The following is an 11,697-nucleotide window of genomic DNA, read 5'->3' on the forward strand; positions in this document are numbered from 1 at the left end:
CGGCCTGTGCGGCGCGGGGCTGCGGCAGGGCTGTGGAGCCGTGCCCGGTTCGCACCGCGGCGTCTGGGCCCTGCTTCGCCTCGGGCCTGGCCCAGCGTGCTGCCTCAGCTCTCCTGGGGCTGTTGGTACGGCCCTGAGCGCGGTGAGGAGCTCGGGGCTCTTCCTGGGCGGCCCTCTGCCTCCGTTAGGCCGCCTCATGGCTTGTGGTTGGGTCCTGACGTGCTGTGAGGCTGCAGATGGTTCTGCACGCTTCCCTCGTGTAATAAAATCAGTAATTTTTACAGTAGCGTGGGCAAATGGTGTGCAGGGAGTTTGCTACTCCATAGCCTGAGAAAGGGAATTGCTTCTGCTGATTGAGAGCTGCTGTTTGTAGGGAGTTTTGTGGGCTCGTTGACGCTCAGAGGGCAGAAGGACGCTGTAACTATTGGCTCTGCAGCAAGAGGGCAGCTTGGCTTTGGTCAGCGGCTGCTGCAGGAATTGGGTTACAGCTGGGGAGCGGGGTGGGGGCAAAATAGAAGCTGTAATCCAATGCCCTCACCTCTGTGAGGTGCCAGGGAGGGCTGGCTCTGCTGCTAGCACCAGGATCCTGTGATAATGGGAAACCTCGCATAGGATGGAGGAGTTAATTCAAGTGCTCATTAAATTGCTTCATTAAGAGACATCGCTTGTGTCTGGGAGCTGATAATAGCTGAGGCCTAGAGTAATGGTTTAAAATTGCAGGGCTGCTCAAATCCCAGGCACCAGTTGTCTGTCTTGTTTGTCTTCACAGCTTGTACCTTTTGGTGTTCTTTCAAAGCCCTTAGAAAGGAAATCTCATCGCCTGTCCTTTCTGATACCCCTTTCCTGCAAGTCCAGGCTGCAGAAACATTATACTTATGCCACTCAGTGGGGAGCAGACATTTCTCTAGTAGCTGACACCACTCTTGCAGCTGCTTTTGCAGTTGTCCAGGCTTTGGGTGCCTGTAAAAGCACATGGAGCAAGGAGAAAACTGAGCTGTCTCCAGCAGGAGTTATTATTGTGCAAGAGAAGACATGGAAGCTGTTTTCTAGCAGCCAAGATATTTTAGAAAGGTCATGCTGCAGCCTGCAGGAAGGAGGATCTCAGCCACTGCTGATGGCTGCAGGAAGTCAAAGCTGGGATGGACCTGCGGGGACGTGGACCTGCCCTCTCCTGGCTTTCTGCTTGAAGCAAGTGGGTGCTGCTGGGGGCTCTCTGAGTCACTACAGCAATTATTGCTGCCAGAGGCAGATTTTGAAAAGGGGAACAGTGCAGGAAGGGGAGCAGACAGCGTGACTGACGTCAGTTGTTAGCAGTTGAAATATATTTGAGACACACCTGCTTTTCTTGGTGACAAATTTGCTGCAGTGAGCAGGCTTGAGATGTGCTGCTTTAGTGGGGTGGATTTTCTATTGAAAGTGAAAAAACTGTGTGCAGGGAGAGCTTACAAGTTGGTTTGTCACTGTAATCATTATGTTGTTTTTGTCGTGAGAGGTTTGCTTTGGTTTCTTTCACCTATATCTTACCTGGCATGGGTCAGAAACAGAGCCTAACTTAGAGATATGATAGCCATGGTCCAGAGGGATCTGCAGTAAATGTTAAAGATAAAACCTAGCATTCCGAGGAGCAGCTTTAACTATATTCTGAACGCTGTAAGCAGTTGTGAACCTGACTAGTTATTCTTCAGTCCTTTCAGCACATATTTGAGGAAATAGGAGAAATGTAGCAAAGGGAGATCCGTGGTTCTGGGTATGTAGTTTCCTGCTAAGTCACCTGAGGGTGTTCTACGGAACAGAAAGGATGCTGAGATATTTAGTGCTCATTTTTCCCTCTGTATGTGTGGCTCTTGGTGCTAGGCTCCTAAATCAGTAAGACTCCAGGTCTTGAAGAAGGTGCTTCTCAGCAAGAAGCAGTTCTGGGCTGAGCAGAGTTGCTGTGGCTTCACTAGTCATTATGGCAGCACATGTAGCTTTTGTAGGTTTGACTTTACAAGCAGCACTGAGACCTTAATTCATTGAAGAGATGCTGGTGCCCTTTGAAAGGGGAAAAGCCAAAATACCTGATACAGCTTCTCTTTTGGTCTTGGGCAGTCAAAGTAGCTATAAAAAAGATACTCGATTTTATTTATTTTTCTTAATGCAGCTTCTGTTTGTCTTCTAGTTTTCTGTGTCATCAGAATTACCCAGTGCTTGCCAGCTCAAGGAGCAGCTCGTTTGGTATGTGCCACCCTGTGTGACCATACATTAAGCAGAAACCTCTGCTCCATTAGTTTCATCTACCCCAGGAATTTTGCAGGCGTGGGGGATGTTACATGTGAGTTCTTTGTACCAAGCTGATGCAGCAGAATTTTGTGAGGCCAGCAGACCTGGCTAACAAGGCTCTGTGTTGCACAACTGCCTGGCGTACAGGTATTTGAAAAGTCTGAAATGGAGAGGTTTTGCCTGTCTGTGAGTTCTAGAGGGGGAACTGGTGTGTGTGAGCTGTCTGGGGTTGTCTAAGAGACTTGTGGCAGGATCAAAGTGTGAGGCATCAAGGAGACAGCCTGGGTTGGTAAACACAAATACGACTGAATGCACTGCTCATTTCTCTGTTGCGTGGCCTTCCCAGGAAGAGGGAAATCACAGAAGGGAGGTATGTTTTTCAGCCTGTTTACCTGGTTAAACCAATCATTACACTTCAGATGGGAAGCCATACTTCAAAACTGGAGTGAAAACCCTGTACCCAGGGGTCACATTGAGCTGGAGGTGTGTGTGGGTATGGGGATCATCTGCTGGTGTTGCTGTGCTCCAGGATGCTTGCTGAGCTCCTTTCTGCCTTCTCTGCACAGGTCGATGCCCAAGTGGTAGCTGGGAGCAGGCTGGGCTTCTTGCTTTGGATTTCACCCTTCAGCAGAGGCAGGTGAATCATTGGTTGCAAAGGGCTGCATCTGGGTTTTGGCTGGTGTTTCTTCGGTTGCTAAATGTGATCAAAGTACACAGAAGTCAAAAGGGAAATATTTCGGAGCATAATGCTGTGACCTCCAGCCCGTGTAGCCTGCTATAACTCCTTGTGTGGTTGGAGGACAAGTCAGCAGGGCTCTGGCACACTTTCCTTCCAGGGTAGGGCTGTGCTTTGGAGAAAAGCCTTGAGGATAACTGGTGTTTTCTGCTGTCAGGAAGCACTGAGAGGGGGGACAGGCTCACTGTGATTTCTGTGAATATTTACTGAATATTTACTTTAGGTATTTGTAATTGGTTAAAACTCTTGAAACTAGGAACCAAAACTTTCTGTTCCTGCTGCTCAGCGTTGCCCAAGCAGAGACTGATAAGAAAAGAGCTTCGTTGGCTAGGAACAAACAAGCTCCGTATGTCATAAAGCCAGCATCTGCAATGGGATGTTGCTGTGAGGCAGCATCACCTGGTAGCAGTCCCTGTTTGCTGCCACTTTCAGCAGCACGACCTTGGTGAGCATCTGCCTGTGCCACCGAACCATGAAGGTGGGGAGGGAGGAGAAACTGCAGCCCTCTTCAGTGCTTCCCCCTGTGTGTGCCTGGCTGAGGAAAGGACCCTTGCCAGGCTTGCTCCTAAATATTCCCGTGTTTTGTAGCTGCTGAGGAGCATCACCTACCTGTGGAAGATATAGATGCCACGCAGCTGAAGGCATCTGTGGCTTTCTTGGCATCGCGTTGGGTACGGTGCACTGCCAGGGTTATTATAAGCAGAGTAACTTGGCAGATTAATTAATGGAGCAGTCTGACTCCCACTAGCCTCAGGAATTGGGAAATTCTAGTAATTAACAGAAGACTTATATATCTCCAGAGGAAAGGAATGAGTAGCTAGTGAGGAGTCAGTTTGCTACCTGGGGATTATCTGCTGTTGCTCTCACTTGGAGGTGTTTTCAGGGTACCTAGTGCTGCTTGTGCTCAGTGGATGATGCTCCCACTGCACTGATGTGGGAGGATGCAGCTCCAGACTCATTCCCTCTTTTCAGGGTTTGATCTCACGCTCAGCTTTTTGGCAAGGTAGCAGGTTGTATTCAGAAGTGTCCTCAGCAAATACATCAAAGAGCATGGTTAATGTTTTTCCAGAGCTATGTATGTGAAATGTTATCAGCTTTTGAAGAGAGCGCAGCTTCCTTTATCAGTGGCAGTTCTGAGCTCCAGTGTGGCCCACTTGGTGAGTATCTCCTCTGGATTTCTGTAAAGTAACTGGATTTTGGAGGCAGAGGGGAGAAATCCTGCTGGTGTAAGGGATTTTTAGGGAGCTGAAGTCTTTGCCTGTGCTGAGGCATTGTGAAAATTACTCAGCATACCTGAAGAGAAAAAAAAAAAAATGCCAGCAGTTGCTTTGTTATTCCTTTCCCCCCAGCTTGGAGTTGCTGCCTTTCAGAGGTCTGGAGATCTGGAGATCTTTTGCAGGCAACTGTCTGAGGGGTAATTATTTATAAATATCTGACATACCAGAGTTATTCCAACCAAGTGCTTGAGGCAGCAGTCAGGGTTAACTTGGGGTTCTCTGCTTGTGCCTCACTACAAACTGTGATTCTCTGAGTCTGTCTCAGGAGGACTGAGTCTAAGTAGGTTTGTTTGCAGTCCTCACCTAACTGCTTTCCAGGAGGCACACTGATCCTGTTTGTTTGGTTTTTTCTTCTGGGGTGGAAAGTTGGTTGTGATGGGACTGGAGCTCAGCTTCCATTACGTCCTCATCTACAAATGCAGCTTAAATGTCAAAGAACAGAGTCTCCTTCGTGCTGTCTGCTGGGTCCCTTTTAGCATCTAGACATAATAGCACTAAAAATAGTTTGTTGAGATTCCCTGCTAATCTTTGAGAAGGGTGTTTATAAAGCACAGGGGCACGAATGGTGCTTACCTTTTGGTTATAAATATGCTTGTTTGGGGAATGAAAGCTAGGAGAAACTCCTTAATGCATTCTCACCATCAGAAGATTAATAACTGGTTTTGTACAGCGTGACCTGCCCAGCTTCTGTGCAGCTTGGTGTCCTTGAGTGCCATGTGGGCTCACCCCTCCTCTGCTTGCATGCCTTTTGCTTGTTGTAGTGCTTCTGGCACTTGTGCCATAAGTCAGGTCCTAATTTTATCTTGTTATCCACAGCTCGATGGCAAGGCAACATGAGATAGAGCAGTGCAAACAGAATGACATCAGCAAGCAAACAGATCTGCTGTTTCTGCTTCTGGAGCTTCTAGTTGTGTGCAGCGTGACCCCTGTTGTGAGCTGCCAACTGTGCCTCTTACTAATGCCTTGGGTTGCTCTGGTGATCAAGGGCTGCCCATTTGAGTTGATAATGCTCTTCAGATTTGAACTCCTTCATACCTATAATTATCATGGATCATTATGGTTGGAAAAGACCTTTAAGATCAAGTCCAGCTTGTCAGCCCATCACCACCATGCCTACTAAAGTACAATCCTGTTAAGCATCAGGAGTTTGTAGTGATGTGGCTTCTGCTTAGGAAAAGACAGAATCAATCTCCTCATGTTATGGCTGCCAGAGGAGCGAGGCAGCAGAAGTGCCAAGTTGTTGGTAGTTGTAGGAAAGTGAAAATCTGGGTGAAGGACTCATTTAAGGTGTACTGATGGTAGGTTTTGAAGTATTCCTTGGGATACCCTTGCATATGCTAGGTAAGTTAAAGCTGTGTTTCTTTCTAGATGAGGAAGCTGTAGATTCTGGCAGCAGAGAATGTAGGCGGGACGTCCCTGGTGCAAGAGAGGTTGAAGAGCTGCCCAGCAGCACTCAATCACTGTGACAGTCGCATTAATCAGAGTGTTTTTCAGGTGATGGGGTTGAAATGACTCTTTGCAATTACAGGATCTGGCCATCCGAGGTAAAGAATGTGACACTAACCCCAGGACTGACTCACAGAGCCTACAGGAATGCAGAAGCATAGCTGGGAAGGGAAGAGAGAACAGGACTGGATCTTCCTTGTGGCTCACTGTGCCGTGGGCAGTGTGTTGTACAGCCAACATTGGGTGCAGGGGTTGAGGTGCTGGTTCTGATCTCTGTATTTGCTGTATGGCACTGGAAAAATCCTCCTCGTGGATGAATGAGTGGAGTTTTGTGAGTTTGCACCTCACACCCCTCACCAACATGAGAGGTATTTATGAAGGGGTATTGAAAGAAGCTTCATTCCAGACAGCTCTGGAGGGTTACAGCCACGTATTCAAGTTTGAAAATGCGTTCTATAGTAGGATGTAACCTCTTCTGGTGGAGGGTAGACAGATGAGCTAACCCCCTGGCCTTGGTTTGGCTGTCATTGTTTGTTGCTAGCTGCTCGAAACCACTTCCATCCTTGGCCAGGATATCCGCTTCCCTGCTGCCTTCCTGGTTGGCCATTCCTCCATCCACGAGGGCAGGAGGCTCCATCCTCCTGAGCAACGTTGGGTGGGATTTTCTTCTGAAATTTGAGTCTTCTTGAAAGGGAAGGAAGCTGCAGGTGTGTTTGCCCTCAGCAGTGGGATTCATTGAGATTTGGCTTCAGCTCAATGCTGTGTTTGATTCCTAGGAAACAAATGTGGCTTCCTCGTATAGAGCTGGGAAGAAAATTCAACATCTCACCCAACAAAATCTTTCAGAAACAACTCAGAACTGTGTTTTTCCAGATGGAGGGTGCTGAGGGCTGCATGACCATGAGTAGCACCACGCTTTGGTGGTGTGTCATGGCTTGCATTCATTCCTTGTTCACTGGGGAGTAACTGCACAGAAGTGTAGTGGTGAGGATGTGGAGCAGTGCAACTCCTTACCAGGCTGTGCATGCTTCTTGACAGCAGGGCAGGTCTGCTGGCAGCAGGCTTGTGGTGTAGTCAAACAAACTGACCTGAAAAGCAGAGTGACTGCATCCTGCCAGGAGCTTGACCTTTCCTGCAGCATTACCAGTTATCAGATGGTAAAACTGGGACACTCCAAGGTACTTTTTTCCCCTCTTTACTGACAGTTAAATAAAGCACGTTGCTGTTCTGGAAGCTCTTTTATACAGTCTGCAGTCATGGGAATCTAAAGGTAACAGTGAGGTGCATCTTGCTGGGATGGGTTACGTAGAGACTGGAGGGGCTGGCAGCTTTATTTTTCTGTTTAGCAAAGTTTCTTTGTGTAATTGCTCCAAGTGCAAAACGTAAACACCTTGTGTAAGACAGGTGCAAGCTTTCGACAGAATTCAGCAAGCTTAAAGCCACAGAGTTGGCTCTCAGGGTAATGAAGATGTCTTTCCACGTGTTGATTGACTTGGCAGCTCTGTTGCAAAAGCAAAGGAGAGGCATAGGAGGAAAAAGCATGGCTGGCTACTGCAGCTCGGTGAGTCTCTGGGTGCAGGTTGGGCAGGGCAAGGATATTTTGGTGAAGGCGGGTTCTTGCAGCAAGCAGCAGGAATGCAGACCTGCTGGCTAGTCCTCAGGGTGGCTGCAGGCTCCAGGTCTGTGCTGCTGTGTGTTGTCCCAGCTGCTGCTTCCAAGGTTTCTCTGGCAGGGAGGTCTGGTGTCAGTGCCTGCTCCATCCGGGAGCAGCTTGCTGAATGTTTCTGGGGCTTTTTTTCCTGCCTATAAGAGAGCTTTCTTAGCAGCTGAAGTTCTCAAAATGAAAATTGCTCTCCAGGGGAGATGAACACCTCGCAGCTGCCCTTCCGCCCCGCTCTGCAACTTCAACCTGGTGTAGGTGTATTCGTGGGTACAGTGAATGAAGTGGTTTTGCTTTCCTCTGCCTCTTGGTTAGCAAGCCATGCTCAGGTTGAGAGGTGTTCTGTCTCTGCCTTTCGCAGTGAGGCATCGCTGTATCAAAGAGGAAACAAAAGGCATTCGCAGGCAGATTCCTACTCTGATCTCAAAGATGAGCCCTCATGTTTTTATTTTTTCTTCCTTCCTCTGTAGGAAATAGACAGACGATTGGAAAAGAAGCTGAAGATCACGCAGAAGGAAAGGTAACTGCTGCACGGTGTTGAGAAATGGGATCTGTAGTGGTGCCACCAGGGGGCCCCTCCGGTCTGTAGCAGAGTAATGGAGAGGTTCTTAGGAGTGATTTTATTTCAGAGCTGTCTCCCAGACTGGCTGTAGCTCCAGCTGTGGTGAAGCCATTAAGAAAAAGACACTCATAGGAGGAAATGAATGAATCAGGTAATCGCAGCTTGTAGCCTAAATTGGCTCACCATGTCTTGCATCAGTAAGGCTTAATTTTCCTGCTTGTTTGGGTTGGAGTGGGGGTGTCTTGCCTCCTAGCACTGGTACTTCCAATCACTTCTGATGCATATTTTTGTTTCCTTCTGATTGTTAGCACACCACTTAGAGTCATAGTATTGTTTCTCAAGGATTCCCACACCCACGCAGAAAAGGGTCAGTGAGAATTAAAACAGGCTGGGGCCAAGGCTGGCTCTAGGCCTGGCAAGGAGTGGAATTAAAGTGCTTAAACCAATGCCTTTGAAGATGTGTAAACACTTTCTTTTGAAAAATCTTTGGTGAATCAAATCAAAAGTGAAGTTATCTCTGCTCAGTGTCTCCTTTGGTTGAGTTTCAAGATGTTGAACGCATCAGAGGCTGGTGTTTTCTGTCCCTTGCTGAGCTAATCTGCAAACCTGCCTGCCTCTAGTTTAGGGTTACAAATACAACAAGGTCTCTAATTGTTACAGGCTGCCTCTTAGTCATGGGAATGACATTTGACTGGGAGGAATCCACATACAGAATTAAAAGCAAAGCGTGCTTGCGGTAAAAACAAGCACTGATCAAATGTCGTGTGTTTGTTGCTTTTTTTTCTTTCTTTTTAAGCAGTAGAAAATCCAAATCTCCTCCTAAAGTGCCGATCGTGATTCAGGACGACAGTGTTCCTTCAGGTCCCCCCCCACAGATCCGGATCCTGAAGCGGCCGGCCACCAACGGTGTGCTCAGCAACCCCAACTCCACCACCAGACCGGCGTTCCCTGTGAAGTCCCTGGCACAGAGGGAAGCAGAGTACGCCGAGGCCAGGAAACGAATACTGGGCAGCGCCAGCCCTGAAGAGGAGCAGGAGAAACCCATTCTGGATAGGTGAGAGCAGACTTGGCACTGCGGGCAGGAAAGTGACATCTTTGTGCGTGCTCTGTGCAAATACCTTCCAAGCAGGGGAAAGAGGAGATGTGCTCCTTGTAGTATTAAACGAGGCCAGCCAAGGAGAAAGGAGTGTTTTGTTTGTAAACAGCAACTTGCAGTTCAGATTTTTGGCAGCTAAAGGAAGTGCTTGTACCCGATAAGGCAATAAAGGTTATTGACTTTAACTCCTTGAAAGAGCAAGATGGGGATATAGAGAGGAGTGCAGGCAACTTTGACACGACATAAAACCTCAGCAAAGAGAAAGTAGGCTTGAAAGAGCTGCTGTCATCAAGTGGGAAAGTTGAAAGTAAGCACTCTGAAATGAGTACAGGTTGTTTAAGGCCTTTCCTTTGTAGTTGTACTGTGGGTCTTGGCCACTTGGGAACAAGGCTTCGAAAACTTCAGGAAAGAAATGAAGCATCAGTTTATTTTTGGTCGTGTTCCCTTATCCCAGGGAGAAATGCAGCAGGTCTGCAACGGTTGTCCTGCAGCTTTCCACCAAAGCAAGTACAGGAGTATCTGAATTACACACGTTCCATTCCACAAATACACTGCATCGTCCTCTCCTTTCTCCTTGCAGGCCAACGAGGATCTCCCAGCCGGAGGACGTCAGACAGCCCAATAATGTGATTAGGCAGCCCCTGGGCCCCGATGGTTCACAAGGCTTCAAACAACGCAGATAAACGTGGGCATGAGAGGATGCTGCAGAAAGCAGGGTCAGCCGCCACGGGTCGCACTGCTGTGGCGGACAAATGGACTTGAGCAAAGGGAACTACCTGGTTTACTTGCACTGTGATCCCCTTTGCTCTGCCCACTGTGACCTCCAACCCCACGCACTGTGACCTCCCTGCTCCACGCACTGTGATCAGCAAACTGACGAGGGCTGTCCCCAGTCATTGTAAGCGGAAAGGGGAGGGGAGGGTAAAGGACTCGGACAGGTGCAAAGAGTCATGCGTGCCACTCTGGTTCAAGCTAGTGCCAGCAATAATGTTTGTTGTACTTGTAACCTGGGATTTAGGGAAAAAAATGGGAAGCCTCCCCAGACACACACTTTGTCTTCATCACTTTAAGAGCAAGTTCTGTTTCAAAGGATATCTTTTGATTTTTTTCCTTTTGTTTTCTGTTTGTATATCGGATTGACTTTCAAGGGAGTGCATGGAAAGGGTTTTAACTGTTTAGTTTGTTTTAACTGAGAGAGGTAGCTAAGTGTTTGAAAAGGAATTTCACTGAATTCCTGCAACTTTAGTGGTTAGGGTTTGACAAGCTTAGCTTCTCGTTCTGTGTTTCTACCACTGCCAAGCAAACTGGACTCTGGGATGCCCAGCCTTTCTGCTTGCCATGGCCTGGGAGGCAGTGGAGTCCAATGATCTGGTTTGTGTATTGCATCTGTTAAAGCTTGGCTGGTGTTTTCTGCTGGCTTGAGGGGAAAAAAAAAACCTTTAAATACATCTTTTTTGTATGTGGGGAGAAGGGAATGTAGACAGATCCCACGAAAATGCCTGCTGTGTGGTTACTGCTTGCAGCAGAGCTGATCTGCGGGGAACTAGGGCTCTGTGACATCTGGACGTGCAGGCTAGGAGGGCAATAGTGCTGCGTGGCTCTCATTTGCTCCATGAGATGAACCCATGGTGAAGAGCTGCGTTCCGTCCAGCCTGCGTGGTGGCTGATGTGATGGCGGGGAGCGGGACGGCCGCTGCTCCAAAGGTTGAAACCGAAGTGGCTTACAATGGACTGAAGGCTCTGATCTCTGTTACGGTACGAGCCGGTGCTGTACCTGATACACACGCTTCTAGAAATCACAGACATTGGGAACAAAATGTGTTCAATCAAGTCTGGAAACCTCCCCATCGTCGTACGCTGTGGGTGGTAACAGCCAGCTTTCCGCTGGGCTTCAGGGAATGGATTGCTCTTGCTGCTCCTGCTCCCACGAAGAGACAGGATTTCAGGCAGCTCGTAGGATGAAAGCTTCCCAGGATGATGGTGGTGGTGGAGAAGAGCCATGAGGAGCTGGTGTGTGTCACAGGATGCTATTGAACGTGGATGCTTCCCCCGTGCGCAGTGCTGTCTGTCCTAATGCACGCTAGACAAAGCTGACCTATCTTGATATTACTGTCTCCAGGGATTAGATGAACACTAAGGCTCTTCTTGGAGGGGATGTAATGGGCGACGTCAGGCGTGGAGGCGTTTCTGCGTGTCGTGTGAGGACCTCGACTGTTCATTCAGCTGAAATGGCCGCGGGCCGGCGGATTGCTGCGTGCTCAGTACCTAGAAAAAAATACTGTTGTTGGCTGTCAGAGGATTATTCTGTACGGGTGCAGTGTTGCCAGATGCTTTGTGCTTGGCAGATGTGGTAAATGAGCAAACCTGATGCCTTCTGACTGAACAGAAGTGACTGTGCCATGCCATGTTGTATGGGAAACTCCCATCTGGAAAGACGTGGATGGAAATACGGCTTAAAAAAAGGTAAAATAAAACTACCTGTGTACAAAAAAGAGATGGCATCTGCTAGAATGTCAGTTGGCTCGTTGACCCTGTGTCACCCTCCACGTGAGTTCCCAGAGCCCTGAGTGACTGGCGAAGGAGGATGACGAGGTGGGAATGGCAGAAGCCTCGTCCCACCGGGATCCCAACCCATCTCCGTGGCTTTAGAAGCTATAATCT

General features: G+C 48.4%; 1 protein-coding gene across 8 annotated transcripts; it reads left to right on the plus strand.

The window, feature by feature from the left end:
• The first annotated feature begins 662 nt into the window (after positions 1 to 662).
• On the plus strand, positions 663 to 11,528 carry SZRD1 (SUZ RNA binding domain containing 1). 8 transcript variants are annotated; one of them, XM_031556695.1, is made up of 5 exons: positions 2,662 to 2,896; positions 4,065 to 4,152; positions 7,849 to 7,898; positions 8,737 to 8,994; positions 9,617 to 11,528. In XM_031556695.1, the coding sequence occupies exons 1-5, from the start codon at positions 2,790 to 2,792 to the stop codon at positions 9,717 to 9,719; spliced, it is 606 nt and encodes a 201-aa protein (XP_031412555.1). In that variant the 5' UTR covers positions 2,662 to 2,789; the 3' UTR covers positions 9,720 to 11,528. The 8 variants fall into 8 exon arrangements, with proteins under 8 accessions (XP_031412559.1, XP_031412560.1, XP_031412555.1 ...); XM_031556696.1 differs by having other exon boundaries at positions 2,667 to 2,896; positions 8,740 to 8,994; XM_031556697.1 differs by lacking the exon at positions 2,662 to 2,896 and adding an exon at positions 5,089 to 7,279 and having other exon boundaries at positions 4,136 to 4,152.
• The last annotated feature ends 169 nt before the right edge of the window (positions 11,529 to 11,697 follow it).

The sequence above is a fragment of the Meleagris gallopavo genome, chromosome 23, assembly GCF_000146605.3.
Source record: "Meleagris gallopavo isolate NT-WF06-2002-E0010 breed Aviagen turkey brand Nicholas breeding stock chromosome 23, Turkey_5.1, whole genome shotgun sequence".
Lineage (NCBI taxonomy): Eukaryota > Metazoa > Chordata > Aves > Galliformes > Phasianidae > Meleagris > Meleagris gallopavo.